Raw genomic sequence first — 16,654 nt, forward strand, 5'->3', positions numbered from 1 at the left:
AATATTAATATAATTGTAATATAAAGAAATAATAGATTTAAAAATTTAAAAAAAATTGTATCTCAGTGACATGGATTAAATAAAAGCTAAATTATATATATATATATATATATATGCAGTCCGACCCTGATTTAACGAATTCATAGGGACCAAAAATATTGGTGGATAATTCGTAATATCGGGGGGGGGGGCTAAAAATAAAAAAATTTACTAACCTTGTGAAATATTCGATCATGTCTAATAAGCAAATACACAAAATAAATAGAAATCTTACACTTTTTATTCAGGAACTTAAAAGGTTACACGCTGATTAATTTCGAATTTTAAAGCATTTCATGAGTAAGGTCTGCTTATTTCCTTGATTTCTTACTTTAAAAAATTCTTTTTCAACGTCATGAAGAGAAGAAAATACTCCTTTATTCACTGCATTCGGTAAGTTTTCACTGCTTCCAAACCGAGCAAAGCATCAGAGAAAGTAACAGTTTTCAACTGAGATACATTATCATCCAGCGTTGCTACTCATTGTTTCCAATGAATCTACTTCATTAACTTAATAAAATTTGTTAAATAGGGGTTCGAATGTATATTGACGTTTGATAAGGTGATGCAGTAAAGTACTGCTATCTATGGAGGGACGAGAAAGCTGCATGTTCATTGCACGTGGTCATGAATGTTATTGGTTGCCAAAAGTACATTCGTTGTCCTCTGGCTGGGATTAAACCTGTGACTTTTTGGTCTGTAGTTGAATGTTTTACAATAGTACAAAACAATAATTAAACCCATTGTCACATATGCAGCTAAAACTTGCGCTACCACTCAGAATGAAGAAAATATACGTCTTACTATTGCGAGAAAGATTCTCAGGAAAATATACAGATCAACCAAAGATGGAGGTTTTTGGAGAATTAGGAGAAATTTAAAGTTAAGTGAACTATATGAAGATAAAAAAATATTTAATAAAAACAAAAAAATACAATGGTTTGGACATCTGGAGCAAATGGGTGAGGAAAGAGCAACAAAGAAAAATAGAGGGAAAGAGAAAGTTCGGAATCTCTAATAAAAAGATGGCTTGATGAGGTAGGGAGAGATCTGAAAATAAAAAAATAAAAAAATGGGAGGCAAAAGGTCAATTATCGGAAAAAATGGAGCTCTGTAGTAAAGGAGGCCATAGTCCTTCATGAACTGTAGAGCCGAGGAGTAATAAAGTAAGTAAGTTGGATGTTCTAGGTGGCCGGGTATGAAAGAATAGTCCCAATGCATGTCGTGAAAGGCGACAAAATTAGCTACCCAGCGTCCGGGGTATAGCCAGGCATCTTCTCCTGGATATTATATCAGAGAACTGGTCCTCCAGGTTGGGGTTAAGCATGAGGTTTACTACCTCATCTCGTGAAAAACTACTAGTTTCGAAAGGCAACCATGATAAATCTGGATAGACTCAACATCGAGGACTTCGGGAATTAAGGACCGCGTAGTTAAGGATCTTGCATTGGAAGCCCATGTGCGATTGGCCCAGATGCAGACCAAGGAAAAGGGAATGGATGATATATTGAATGATTTAGAAACTGTAAAGATCTCCAACAGAAAGATCAAGCTCAGGAACAGACGCGTCTGGAGCAATATAGGGTGTCGTGACAGGCTAAAGTCCACCCTGGGCTGTAGTACAAATGAAGAAGAAATTGGATGTCGTAAATCCCATGAAAAAAGGTGATCACCCAACCAAGTTAAATTATATGAAGCTTTAAATAGTTGCAGCCGAAGAGTCGTCAACCAGACAAATTTTATGTAAAGTAAACTACAGAAACTTGCTGCATTCAAGAGTTGTTTCTTTACATAAGACAGCAGAAAAGAGCTGTATCAAAATGCCTTGCTTATTGTTGTTTTTAAGTTAGAGTATTTTGAATTCGAAGAAGAAAAATATGCACATAAAAATTAAAATCTGTATCAATGGTTATGAGTTTTATCTGTTTACCAAACAATGCCATTTGACTGACTGAGAGGTAATCTTATAGTAAATTTCGGTAGTTCTATAGAACGTCAATTTTATGCAGGAAAGCTACAAGGACTATCACGAACAATCTACTGATGAAGGGGCTATTAAATATTAAAATTATTAATTGATATTAAAAATAAATTCAAAACTTTCACAACACATTAACACAGAATGCTAAAATATATTTAAATTCCACAGCTGTGAAATTGAGAAAACATCTATAGAATATTAAATACATTTCCTTGCTGAATTCTCAACAATCAAATTTAGTTGAAAATAAAAAATGAAAAAGTACAAATGTTATTGGTTATTTTGTATTTGCAGAAAAATATGTTAAATGAGGGATTTTTGAAATCGCAGCACATTTTTCAGCAATCTAAATGAGAAACATTTGGAAAGGAAAGATCATAATTACATTAAAATTAGCAACATCATTGGCTTACTTAGCTTTATTTGAATCTAAAGGTGAAAAGGTTAACTAGAAGAAATTTGTTATTACTTACAGTAAAGGGAAAAAAATTATTCTTATGTTTTAGCTTTGTATACTCACTTTGGAGCTGGATTGCCTTCTGCTTCACAAACTAGCCTGGTGCTCTGATATAGGCTTACTGTAGTTCTCGGAGCAGGATACACACGATTTATTTTTGGTTTAACTGAAATAGTTAAAGCTCTATTAAAGCAATTGAAATTCTTCATAGTATAAAAATTTACTTTCATATAATTTTTTATATAAATTTCTAAAAATTTAATTTTCTGGGATGTTCGTTATCCGTTTCGAGGCATTTCCCAACTATCTAGGTTGATCGAGGAAGTCTATCCCTTACAAAAAATAAGGTATTTTTGAGGTTATTCTGTGGCTGACAAGTGCAAAATAATTTACCTGAGGTAGAAAATGAGGTAATTTTCGGGCCCAAAACAACCGCATCAATAAATCTCTTCTTCAATCTCACCTACACCTCATAAAATCAACCAGATATATGGCTCTGGGAAACTTTTGCTTAAATTATTCACTCTTTAATTATATTAGCTAACTATACTAAATCAAATATGCTAATTAGTGAAAAAAGAAATAAAAACATGTACACTTTAAATATAACCTGTCTTCATTGGTTGCTCTCAAGTAGATTTCTATTAACCTCAAATCAACCTCAAGCGGGAAAAAAAAACTTCATACACTTTGAATATTATACCTAGAAATTACACCTTAAAAAATTGAACCTTAAGAGGTTGATTTTTTAAGGTTGACATTGAAGTCAACTTCAAATAAACCTCTAATCAATCTCAACATCTCAAATAAACCTCAGAAACATCTTACAGTTTTGTAAGGAATATTTACTTCAATTCAATTCATTTTAAGAATTATTTTTCATACAATAAGATACGAGAAAAAAATGAAATTATAACGGAATTATTGTAAAAAACGAAATTATGGAACTAAAATATTTTTGAAAATTATCTCACAAACAACTGTTGGTTACGAATTGATTTAGAGAAAAAAACTTATTGATTTTAAATTTCTTTCTAAAACTACAAATTTGCATCTCGGATGCAATTTCAAAGATACTATGCTAAGAAAGAAAAAAATCACTTAAAAAGGGCATGTATTTTTTTTATAAACATAGGTCAATTTTATTTATGGAATTTTTTGCCTATTCAAAATCTTTTTCTGTTAAAAAATAAATAAATAAAAAATTCATCCACACAATGCAAAGTTTTGAACATCAGAAAGAAAATGGGAAGTAATATAATACAATTTACGATTATATTAAAATTCAACGAATATTTTGTTCAACTTAAAACTTTGATAACTTTCTTCAATCAAATAATTTCCATAACAATGAGCGATGTGCATTTTGAATCTTTATCATAATTCTCGTCATAAAAGAATTCTAATTCAAAAATCACTGTGAAAAGCCTTTTCGAAGAAGGTAGAATACGAAATGGCCTTTCATACGATTCAAAAGGTTCTAAAATCCACTCTCAGTTCCATCTTGATTGAGAAACGAGTCCTATAATTCCTACGCGGACATATAGACTTCCTTTTAAAATCGTCTGCTGCATTTGAAGATCAAGCAGACGATCTGAAAGCCGGGCTTTGATATGTAAATCAGAGAAATCGTTTGGTAGCAAGTTAGGGTAGATGTAGGAGAAGGAGGGGGTAAAGAATGGATAAAGCTTAAGAAGAGAGAGATTTAGTTCAGGAAATTTTCTAAGACCGAATAAATGGTAATGAAAAAAAAAGGAAGAAAATTGACGTGGACAAAGGAAAATCCATCCGAAAAGAGAACTTTTCGTTGAAGTTCGATTTCAATCAAAAATGTCATCCGCAGATGGTTTTGACTGACTGACCTTTCTTTATTTGAAAGAATCCTTTATTTGCTCAGCGTTAAATGATATTTTCAGCTGCTGTCGACATTTACGTCTTGAAATATAACTTTTTTTTGAAATTATTGTGAAAACTGTTGTAGTAGACTTCAAACAATAAATGTGAAACGGTATTCTCCCATTTCTGAGAAAGTCATTAATAACAGGTCAAATTGATCGAATTTTGTCTGAAACTTTTTGATGGGTTACAAGAGCCTGAAGTAATCTCGAATGGCTATTGAAAATTGGGAAGGATATGGTATAGGTTATTTGAATTTAGCGTTTCTGAACTTTATAGAGAAATTGAGAAAAACTGAATGACCTGTTAAGTTGGCTAAAACATATCAGAAAAGGATGGACCTAAAGTAATCTCAAATAATAGTTCAAAATTGTATAAAATATTATACAGACTATTGAAATGTAATATTTTTTACTTCATATTAGCAAAAACTGCACGACATAAAAATCGTGAAAAACAAATTTTTACAAAAACATAAAAAAATGTATTCCTCTATTTTTAAAAAAATATATAAAAATTTTTTAGAATCAATCAAGTCTGAAAATGTTTGTAAGGTAACATAACTCTAATATTATCACAAATAGTAGATTGAAATTATGGAGGGTATTGTATAGGCAATTGCATAGGCTATTAAAATGCTATATTCGTTTAAATAATCAATGTACAAAAACTGTATTGCATAAAAACGTAAAACAATAATTTTCTCTCTCTAAGAAAGACATTAATAACAAAAAACAACGATCAAAGCATGCCTGAAATATTTTGATAGGATGCCTGGTATCAAGAAATAGTTCAAAATAACAGGGAGTAGCTTAAATGAGGTAAGAAGTGAAATACTTCTTATAAATACGTGTTTTGGTTTTAGATTATCGTATTACACATTTAGTATAAGTTTCTTTTAGTGATTAGTTAAAACAAAGAATTAAAATGACTTTAGTAGGATACACTTAAACAATACTGCACAAGTTTCGGAGCAATCCAATTCATTTTACAAAATATCACCGGTTCTAATTGGAGGTTATTCTTATGTCTGCATATCGTGACTACCAACTTTCTTCAATTCTTTTTAACTCAACCTAACAGTTACTTCCACCTAATAATTATTATTTTTCATACATTCCGTTTATATTAATAAAAAAACATATAAACACATTAATCTATCTCTACTCAATTTTCATAAATAACTCATTTGAATAGTCATGTACAATAAATGAAACCATTTTCGTGATCTTTAAATAAAACTGTGTGATTCTAAGTAAACAAAAGTCTGATTCAAATATCAAAACTAAAATGATCCATCACTTATAATTTTTCCAATAGAAAAGTCACCAAATTTGTGGTAAATTCTCGGATAACTCGTTTACAATTGCATTTAAAGCCTCGAAAATTCGAGAAGGTAGATAAAGCTTTTGTAGTTGAAATGTTCATCAAGTATGAGATGGAATTCTTTTTCATTTTCCCGTAAGTTGTGTGTTGTTAAAATACGTAAAGTTGTCATTGTCAAGTTATTTTTTTTTTTTGAAAGAGAGAGAATATTGCATTGTAAAAAAAATATTTACGGTTTCATTACTTTCAGTCACAAATCTATAACAAACACATATTTTAATCTTAGGAGCACATTTCATTCCTTACACTGAAATCTAAGATTTTATAGCCGACTCAGGAAAACAGAAAATATTTCCACAAATAAAATAAATGATTACCTTCCACCCCAACTGATTTCTATATCTTTGCTTTCTCCAAAATTGTTATTGGCAAAATAACTGTGTATTCCTGATTCTGTTCATCGAATGGAGATGAAATTACTATAGAATATTGCTCGATATTTTTTGTTTACTATCACCTTACTTTCATATTACTCTTATGTCATATTAAACATGTTATACTCTTATGTCATATTAAACATATTATACTCTTATGCTATATTAAACATGTTACACTCTTATGTCATATTAAACATATTATACTCTTATGCCATAATAAAATAAAACTGTGATCAAATTCAAATGAACTAAAATTCATTGCATCTTGAAAAATAAAGTAAAATTTAATTTATCTTTATTAATTCCTTTTACATTCAATTTGCTTCTAAATAACCTTTAACTTTAGATCTGAATCAGGCAAGTAGAAAATATTGCCACAAAAAAAATTAAGAAACATATATAAGCAATGCTTACATTTCACATCAACTGTGATTTCCATTTCTTCGCTTTGCCCAATATCGTTCTTGGCAGAACAGCTGTATATTCCTGAATCTGTTCTGCGAATGGGTCTGAACTCTATATGATCCTTGATGTCGTATATGCCAGAATGCCCAGATTTTCTCCAGATGATATTGGCTTTCGGATTTGCGTCGGCTTTACAACGTAATGTCAAGGACATATCCTCGACAATTTCTTGTTTTGGTTTTCCTTCCAGGCTTATTTCTGGGGGATCTGTAAAAGAACAAACTTTCTTTAAAAATGTCATTCTACTCACCCAATCGAATTTTTTTTTCCTTTCGTCTTCACGAAATGGCACCTAAATTTAAAAAGTCAGAAAAACTTTTACAGGGACTTGTAATTTATTTCACAACATTATTTACTATTTCGTATTAATTCAAGGTTAGAGTGCAGAAATTTGTAGTCTGCAATGTAAAGTAGCGACTTATATGAAATTTTATTCTAAATCAAAGCTAAGTAAATACACAAAAATTAAAATCTCAGTATAATAATGCGAGAAGAAAAAAATCAGTAATTTATTTATTTATTATATTTCGTAAGCAGAATACCATACTATAAAGCTCTAATGCCACCATCATTCAGAAGAAGATAAGATCACCATCACAATGAGAATATATCTTATATCACGTGATTTACTAAAAGTGAAAATGATACAGGGCAATGGCCAAATTTTTCTCTTGCTCTCCACCTTTGGTTGACATCAGCATTAATTTTTTAAAGTATTAAAATAGTGCTTCCTTCTAGAATATTTTTGAGGAGGGAGCTTGGCCTCCTGTTCGCTACCGCTCGCCAACCTTGATGATCGCTTAGAAAATATTGTGGTTCCTAGACTTAATGCAGTTTTTCTTTCGAAAGTTGAAATTATTCACTTGAAGTGCATGTACTAAAAATATTCATTTTTGAATACGTTTGCCACCCCCCCCCCCTTTTCAAGGCCAAGCAATTCCCTGATGAGTCTATTAAGATCTAATAAAAACAAAAATAATTTTGATTAGCAATATTTTGTTAAAAAAACGTTTAAAACTAAAGGTACATTTTATTATATATTATAGTGCACAAGCGTAATTTAATATTTTTGTTTACCAAGTTCGCTAATATATTAAATGAAATGTGCGCATACTTCTCTTTGTGCTTCACTCTGATCAAATCTGTTAAAGAATATCTTCAACGGTAATTTATAATAGTATAGTAACGCTGTTTGCCCTAAAAAAGGTTAGTTGTAAAACGATTAATTAATTTAGACACCTATATAAATAAGTTTATCTTAAAATGTAGCGTATTAAAATAATATCATAGAATTAATTAGCATAGAATTGAAATTCATTCTGAATAAAATTTTTATCATATTTGGCTGATTTATACAATTTAAGAGGCAAATTTTAAGATTCTACATTAAACAATTATCTTTTCGGGTATACGATTATTTATTATTGAAGATTACAATAACAATCACTCTCATTTCAAATACGTTGCATAAGGAATGTTTTAAGATGAGAATCTATTAAAATGAATTTTTTTCTTCATTTTTGCAGTTTTTTTTTATTTAGGATATTTTTTATTAATTAAGTAATATTAAAATTAGATTAGAATTTAATAATAAACGCAATCCCTATTTTAATTAAAAATCACTCTTTTGAGGGCGGCTTTGTTTTTCCTTTACACAAGAAATGTGTTGGACTTATCATCATAAATTGCTTAAAAATATAAATGAGAATGGAATCAATAGAAATTCTAATTGGAATTATCATTTAAATAGTTAACAGTAAAAAAAATGTTCCAAATTAATCAATATGTTATCTAAATGATATCGCTATTAAAACTTTTTATCTACATTTTCATTTTTCTCTAACTCAAAACCAATCAAGGAATTTTTTGACGCATTTAAAGGAAAATACGTAAAAGAAAAAAGTTTTATTTTATTTTATCAAGCAAAGTTTCAATAAATGTTTGAAGTTCAAAGAGCTAATGATTTTAAACATGTTTTACATTTTGTGAATGTAAATCACGTATCAGATGTACAGTGCGTAAAAAATTAAACTGACTACTCTGAATAACTTTTTATTCGATCTTCACTTACTAGGACTCAATATTAATGGTTTGAGAATGTGAGCTCAAATATGCTAATTAATTGGTGCAGACGACATTTCAAATTTTGAAATCAGACACAAAAGCTTTTTCTCTGAATAAGCATAAATTTTTTCGACGGATTCGGATTTCTGACCCCCAAATTATAGGACTATCCGCAATCTGGGAAATTTGGACAGGAGAGCGGTCGAAAGTTTTGACTCCCTAATGCTAATTTTACTTTTTGCGTATTTTGCCATGTCTTAAGAACTTTTTAAGTGAATTGAAAACTTTTTGCGTACAATGATAAAATTTGTTTATCCAAGGATAATTCAAAGCAAAATATAACTCCCCGTAAATATTTATTACTTTTTCCTGTTTTATTTAATAAAAGTCGGAAAAATTAAAAGGAACCTAAGAATGAAATTTTAAATGGCAAAATACAAAATTTAAGCAAAAATAGCACTTTTTTGAAATTTGGGGTACTTTTGATCATTAAATTAAAAGTTGTTCAGGGTGACCCGTTTTTTATTTTGCTTACTGAACTTAAAAATAATATACAACCCTTAGTCCTGCCTTTTCCTACTTATTAATATTGTCTAATATATATCACGTAACTGTCTTCATTGCCGTATTGTCTAATGAAATATTACTTAATATGAAATATATTTTACTATTTATGACAATTAAGCATCATTTTGCAGATATATATTATATTTTTTAGTTTAGACTAATCTGTTGAATTATTGTTTTTTTTTTCTCTTTCTTTTATATTACTAATCTAAAACTTATATCTATAATATTGCTAGTAATTATTTTAGTCAAACCAACCAAGGATTAAGAAAAAACGATTATGAAAATAAAAGATTTTGTTCTAAATTATCAGATCGTATGATTGATGGTCATGACAAATAAATAAAAATAAAATAAAATTTTATGTTTTTAGGCGTAGAACATCATTTGTCAGTGGTATAAAAGTGTTGAAATGTATGTTCCGTTCGTGCATGACCAAACACTACAATAGGATGACCATCGCCCAGGTTTACATCCGGGAAACTAATTGTCCAATGACCTGCCGGAACTAATTTATTCTTTCCGTGGAAGTTAACATGCGAGGTAACGGGAAAATGTGAAACAAAAAGAAAAACTGAAAATAATATTTCTAGCTTCCAGATTATTTAAATAAACATATCTTTTCCAAGTTGCTTTGACAAAAATCGTTTTAAAACGTAAAGATTATTATTTTTATCTAAAAGGAATAATTTTTTGTTCAGGTTTTAAACTTTTATTGTTAATTCCGATTTAGCTTTATAAATCGTATTTTATTTTAATTATTGAAATAAGCAAAATATTCGAGTGAGTGAGATTTAAGTACATATGTTAAACTGTAAAAACAAAAATTGAGTTTCAAAAGATTAAAAAAATATATAATTGTAAAACTGTAAGATTGTTTCATTTTAATTGGTGGATTACTTCTAAAATAAAGGATTAGAGCAATTTGTAAATAGCTTAAATACTAAATAAGGAAGTTCAAGTTTTTTTTCTTCTCAAATGACTGTTCCAATGTTTTTCTTTTACTAATCCTTCTTTTCTTGCTTAGTGTAAATGTGTGGAAAATGAAGTACAAATAAATTTTTAATAAAAGTGTAATAAAATGATGATATTTCATAATTTTCTTACAATATTATATTTTAAAATAAGTCACTTATAATTTTACATTTTTAGAATAATTGTGAATAAACATGAATTGTAAATAAATTTTTATGGAATACACATGAGTTTAAAAGACGCAAGTCTAATTTAAAATAATGATATATGGGTGATTCTCAGGAAATATGACAATTCACTGTCCCTTGCTCCAAGATCTAATACCATAATACTAAAAGAACTTTTTTAAAAAAAATATTAAGTAGCATTGTTGTTAGCATTTTAAAATGACTTTGCACTAGCATTGACTGTTTTGTATACTTAAAAAATTTAATTGAATATCAAAATGTCATTTTTCTGGCATGTCCCAAACAATGTTTCCAATGACTAGTTTCAAAACTTCCCATAAATTTTTCAATAGCTAATTTTTTTTTATCTCAGCCGGTGTAAGCATTTCTAGAATATGCGTAGAGGGTATTATTTGCAAAAAATAATTTTTTCAGTCTATAATTTGTTTGTCCCAAGAAAATCTGTCATTTTTCTGGATACTTTTATTCAGTGGTTTATAACCAAAATAGATAGAGGCCCCAATCAATATCTTATGTCAATAGATTGATTTGATACCCTTCTATATGAACATGTCTTGTTGCATGATTAAAAAACCAATTTTCTGGTTCAAAATTTATTTCAAAAAATTTTTCAAGATGAGTAGGTTTTTGTGTTATCATTTTCCTGGCTTCTTGAAATCATTAATAACATAAACTACATAGATTTATCTGAGTTATTTTTAAGAAATCATGATGTTTTCTGCAGAATATAAACCTCTTAGGTCAAAATATAAAATTAAAGTAAAGTTATATGCTATAAAATGGCGAATTTGTCATTATTCTGGCTGTCAGTTTCCTGGCTTATGAATGACAGGGCATTGAAGTGTTACCAGAGATTTTTTTTAACTGCTAATACTGTAAGGAGGGAAAGCAAATATTAACCTAATACCAAGTTTATGTATGATTGTAATATGCTTGGATCTAATCAAAGTTATTTATTTATTTAAAGATTAATTATTATACACAATTTTATTCTGTACATATCAGCAACAAAAAATTTTTTGTTTCTTTCTACAGTGGATAAAAAGAATAAAATTAAGCTATCCGTTAAATTATTTATTGAAACAATTTTAATATGAAAGTTTGTGTAATGAATATAAGCATTTACATAAAATGGAATCGATTGAAGATTTTTGCAATTTTAGTTAATTTCGTTTAAAATCATTTCCATGCTCATGAAACAAATTTATTTGCCCCTTAAATCTAGAAATAATTTGCCCTATAATAATTTTCTTGCACACATAACTCCGAAGATCTTAACTTACTTTCCTTATGTTCCTATGTCTTCAATTCAATGTCCGATAACGTCGTAAAATGTAATTTGACATGTAATATGTTTGAAATGTTCTGAAAATTAAAGGCGAGTAAATAACATGTATCATTTAGATTAATTATGTCCAATGCTGCATTTAAGCTCAGAACTTTTACTTAATGTCAGTGTTATAAATTACATATTATCTCTTCCCGTTATCTTTCTTACTAACTAATTCTTCGTAAAAAAGTTCTCCATTTTTATGGAACAAAATTATTTCCCTTCAAACTAAGAAGATAACAAACTTAAATTATTTATACTCAACACATTATATCAAAGACTTATATGCATTAAACAATATTGCATTTTAATATAGCAATTTTCTTGAAAGAAAAGAAATAGGCACATTGTTTAGATCAATATAGTTTTTGTTAGATAGTTTTGTTATTCTACTTCAGAGCTGTTCAAGCTCAAATAGTTTTTGTACTCTTTCTTACTATTTAATTAGATTTTTTTTAAAAAAAAATCAATTCTTATGAAACAAAACTATCTCCCTTCAAATCAAAAAAAAATTTATTTGAATTACTTTTCCCTTACACGTGACACCAAAAAATTATTGTTTTCATGTACAACGTGCGATATTGTGCATATATGCAATGAAATACTTGTATTTAGCTTAATAAATTTAAAGCTTTTCTGAATATACAGACTAAAAAAAATGATACGTAAACTAGATTAATGGCATCCAATGTTGAATTCAAGCTCATAGTCTATATTTATTCTACTTCAGATATCTATATAAGCTTAAATAGTTTCTGTACTCTATTTTAAAACTTAATTTCTTGAAAAAAATTTTATAATTTCGTGAAACGAAATTACTTTCCTTCAAATCGAGAAAAAATTAATTTAAAATTTCTTTTCTTTTACTCATAGCAACAAAAGATAACTGTTTTCTTATACAATGTGCTATATTGTGATTATATGAAATAGAATATTTAGCTTAATGAATTCAAAACTTTTTTTTGAATATACAAACTAATAAAAATGGTACATAATCTAGATTAATGGTATCCAATGCTGCATTCAAGCTCTTAGTTTTTATTTATTCTATTTCAGAGCTATATAAGCTTAAATAGTTTCTGTACTCTTTCTTACCACTTAATTTCTTGAAAAAAAAATTTCCAGTCTTATGAAACGAAATTACTTCCCTTCAAATCAAGAAAAAATTCACTTTAAATTACTTTTCCTTTACACATGACACCAAAAGTCTTATCTTAATGTCTTTATATGCAAATTACCCAATATAAAGCTTCAAAGATCGCGAATAGAAAAATAAAGTAATATCAACCCAAAGCTTCTATACTCAAAATCCAGCAGAAAAAAATAAATTAACCCACGAAAATGGAAATTTAAATATTTTTTATGAATTCGTATATACATTAATTTTTCCCTGAAAGCCGTATTCTATCCCCTTGATGAAGGGTGAGGTGGTGGGGGAGCGGCTCAATGGTCACCCCCGCTGTGGCTGACCGCAGTTACAGTGAAAGGGTACCCGCAGAGAATTTTATGCTTCGTCTACCACAACAGGAAATGTATGAAAAAAACGATGAATGATTTATGATGATTTTGTTCCTTTTTTTATTAGAGGTTTTTTCCTGTTCTTTTTTCTCTTCTTATCCTTTTGTGCAATCGTTAGTCACTGTAGGAGTCTATTAAATAGGATAAAAAAAAGGATGATAAAAAAAAGAAATTCACTTTTGTAGGTAAGATAATTTCTTCTTTGCATTATCCCCGTCCCTTTATAACTGATTTATTGGAAGAATAATAATGTTGTCCATATTTTGCTTTGTCACTGATTCGACATTATTAAAATAAATTGTAACAAAGTGACATCAGTGATGGGATTTTAGATTAATATATTTAAAACAAATTTGGTTTCAGAATAAATTTTGTTATGTAACAAATGACTTGTACTTAAATGGATGAAATTTGGTCATTGAAAATGAAATGAAATTTTTGGTTTTTATTAATGCAAGAAATAATAAACAGTAAAAATAAGCTGTGTTAATAGTATCCAACTCCATAACGCAACAGAATCATTTTCGACAGATTTTTTTCTTTTTAAATTTTTTTTTAGGAAATACATTTCTTTCTCTACTTTGTTAGCTTTGACTTCGTTGAAGTGAGTTATATATAACAAAAGAACATCAGCGATGATAGATCAGGCTTATAAATATAAATAAATAAAATAGATTTAAGGCTTGTTTTTTTTAGTACAACAAATAAATTATCCATTTATTAGCTTATTTATTTAGTTTTGAATTTTCAAGGATAAAATTTTGGGATAATTATTAAAAAGTATTACTGAATAATTTTTATTTATACAATGATAATTATTAATCATAAACATGGTTTGTGTTAATAGTCATTAATAGTAATAGCGATTTGAAAAATTTTGGCACAGAATTATAAAATTAGTTTATACAAAGATTATTCAAAGCAAAATATAACTTTTTGTAAATATTTATTGTTTTGTAAATATTTATTATTTTGTAAATATTTGTTGTTCTATTAAATGATCGCCGAAAATTATTTGCATTGGAAAAAATACGATTTTTACATCATATTAAAGACTGCGGTTTTACATGGCAAAATACGAAGTTTAAGCAAAATCGATAAAATAGTTCTTGAGAAATCGAAATTTAAAAAAAAAATCGAATATTTAAAAGCATATTCATAGAATGAAATTAAAATAAGTATTCAAACAATTAGAATGTCATGAATTTAATCAGAATTTATAAAATAAAACAATAAACTCAACTTCTAACAAGTAGTTAAGCTAATAACCGCAGCAAGATGCTGCATTCGTTGGAGCAAAAAGCGTTAACACAAAGCTCAAAAAATGTGCTGCTTATTCAGATACTTTGGCACAAAAATTAACAATCTTCAACATTTCTCTATTTTTATAATTATTTTTTGTTGAACGAAATTTAGCTGAAAATAACTAACTATTAAAATTTAACGATAAAATTAGATTATCGTTTGATATCTAATTTTAACTTAATTATTGTCAAACTCTTAAATTTAAATTTCATATCTCCATTGTCAATTGAAGAATGTTAAATTTTTTGACTCATTAAGAGAGAATTAAAAAAAATATCATTTTGCAATTTTATTTCAACTGCACTATATTGTACTATTACTTTATATATATATACATATATATATATATATATATATACAGGGTGTTCCANGGCACGTGTTGCTATGAACTGTCTGCAAGCTTGTCAAACTCTTCCTTGGCCTGCCAGATAACCAGATCTCTCTCCCATCGAGCATGTCTGAGATATTATGGGAAGGCGATTGCAGCTGGCACGGAATGTCGATGACCTCGTTCGACAATTGGATCGAATTTGGCAGGAAATACCGCAAGAGACCGTCCGGGAGCTTTATCGGTCTTTACCACGCCGTGTGGCAGCTTGTATCCAGGCTAGAAGCGGGTCAACACCTTATTGAACTTGTTACTGTAACTCTGCAATAAATTATTCAATTGTTCTGAAATTTTAATCATTTACTATTCTGCACATTGTCTTCCAATCCACCAATTTTCGTTTCAATCGGACTACTACTTCTTGGTGCGTCGATTTTCTTGTTATAGAGTGTATATGTGCGTGTTTGTGTGTGTCTTTACTTTTCTATTCTCGAGAATAGAATTGGATTCATGATTTCTCACTAAAAATTTAATATTAATTATTAGTATTTTATTCATTTGTTTTAAAATATGCATGTAATTTCTAGACAAATTTACTCAGTATGTCATAATGTCAGATTGTAGATTTTCAGATTGTAGCAAGTCATAAAATTGAAATGTATATGAAATGTTAAAAAAAAACACTTTTATACACTTATAAAGTAATATTTTATCTGATAAAATCTGTTGCGTGGAAATTTAACTAGATTTGTAACTCTGTAGATAATATTTCAATAATCTATTTTTTTGTTTATAATTATCTTTTGCAGAATGAAAATTAGTGTCGAATGAAACTTAATATTAGTAAAATATATTTGGCTAAGTAATTGAATTATCTTCAATTATTCCTCTTTTTTCAAAATAAGTGATATTATTTACAATATTAAATTTAATTTTCTCGTTAGGAGTTCGAAGAATTTGCTAAATTTCTCACATAAATGAGTTATAAAAAATATCATTTCAATAAAAGAGTATGACTTATTCGTCATGTTTATTACTTATTTATAGTACGACAAAGAAAGGAATTTATATGTTGCTTTGTAACACTTTTTATTTGCTTAAAAATATTTCAGCGAAGTGACGTTTAAATAAATATTCGTTTTGACATGTTTGTTTATGCAATAAACATAATTTAATATTCATTCCTTGTGCATTATTAAATTCAATCTTAAAGTTAATAAGTATATTATATTTAGCATTGTTGAGAAATATTAAAAAAAATAAAACAAGACTAATTTAATAGATTTTATAAGATTATTCTAATTTATATGCATTCCCGTTACTAATGTTTGCTACGAAAAATTAAAAGAAAAGGCCAAGATCATATAAATATGATTTTAGTCTGGTGTTTGCTTCTTTAAAGAGCTCATATATTCAATTTTTTCTAAAAAAAAAATTAATATTTATACATATTTTTTAAATTTAAATCTCAAACTGTTTAAATCCATTAAGTTTTGTTCTTTAATACATTCCATTGCATGCATAATTTAAAGAACAAATTTTACTGAAAAGCATAGCTTTAGATTAAAGTATACTTAAACTTTTTGAAAACTTTATCGTGACTTAGATTATGAGTAATTGCTTCTATTAACATCTATCTATATTATATAAAACGCTAATACGTACGTATGTATCAATAAAACCGATGATATTTCCTTTCTCGCGATGGCAACAGTTTTCATTTTTAATTGATAGGCTTCGGCGCGCAAGAGCACGTAGTGAGCATCATATGGCTAATC

At 28.3% G+C, this 16,654-nt stretch overlaps 1 protein-coding gene across 4 annotated transcripts in view; it reads right to left on the reverse strand.

Annotated features, from left to right (window-relative positions):
• The window catches only part of LOC107440873 (irregular chiasm C-roughest protein), a 155,361-nt gene that overhangs the window by 46,426 nt on the left and 92,281 nt on the right, over positions 1 to 16,654 (reverse strand). For all 4 annotated transcript variants that reach the window (XR_006225823.2, XM_043047972.2, XM_043047971.2 and 1 more), the window contains exons 4-5: positions 6,551 to 6,808; positions 2,541 to 2,643 (exon numbers count right to left, since the gene is read on the reverse strand). Coding sequence is in view for 3 of the 4 variants with exons in the window: in XM_043047972.2 (XP_042903906.1) it covers positions 2,541 to 2,643; positions 6,551 to 6,808 (361 nt within the window). In the remaining variant the exon portion in view is untranslated. The remainder of the gene's footprint in view (positions 1 to 2,540; positions 2,644 to 6,550; positions 6,809 to 16,654) is intronic.

This window comes from Parasteatoda tepidariorum, chromosome 10 (assembly GCF_043381705.1).
Source record: "Parasteatoda tepidariorum isolate YZ-2023 chromosome 10, CAS_Ptep_4.0, whole genome shotgun sequence".
Classification (NCBI taxonomy): Eukaryota; Metazoa; Arthropoda; class Arachnida; order Araneae; family Theridiidae; genus Parasteatoda; species Parasteatoda tepidariorum.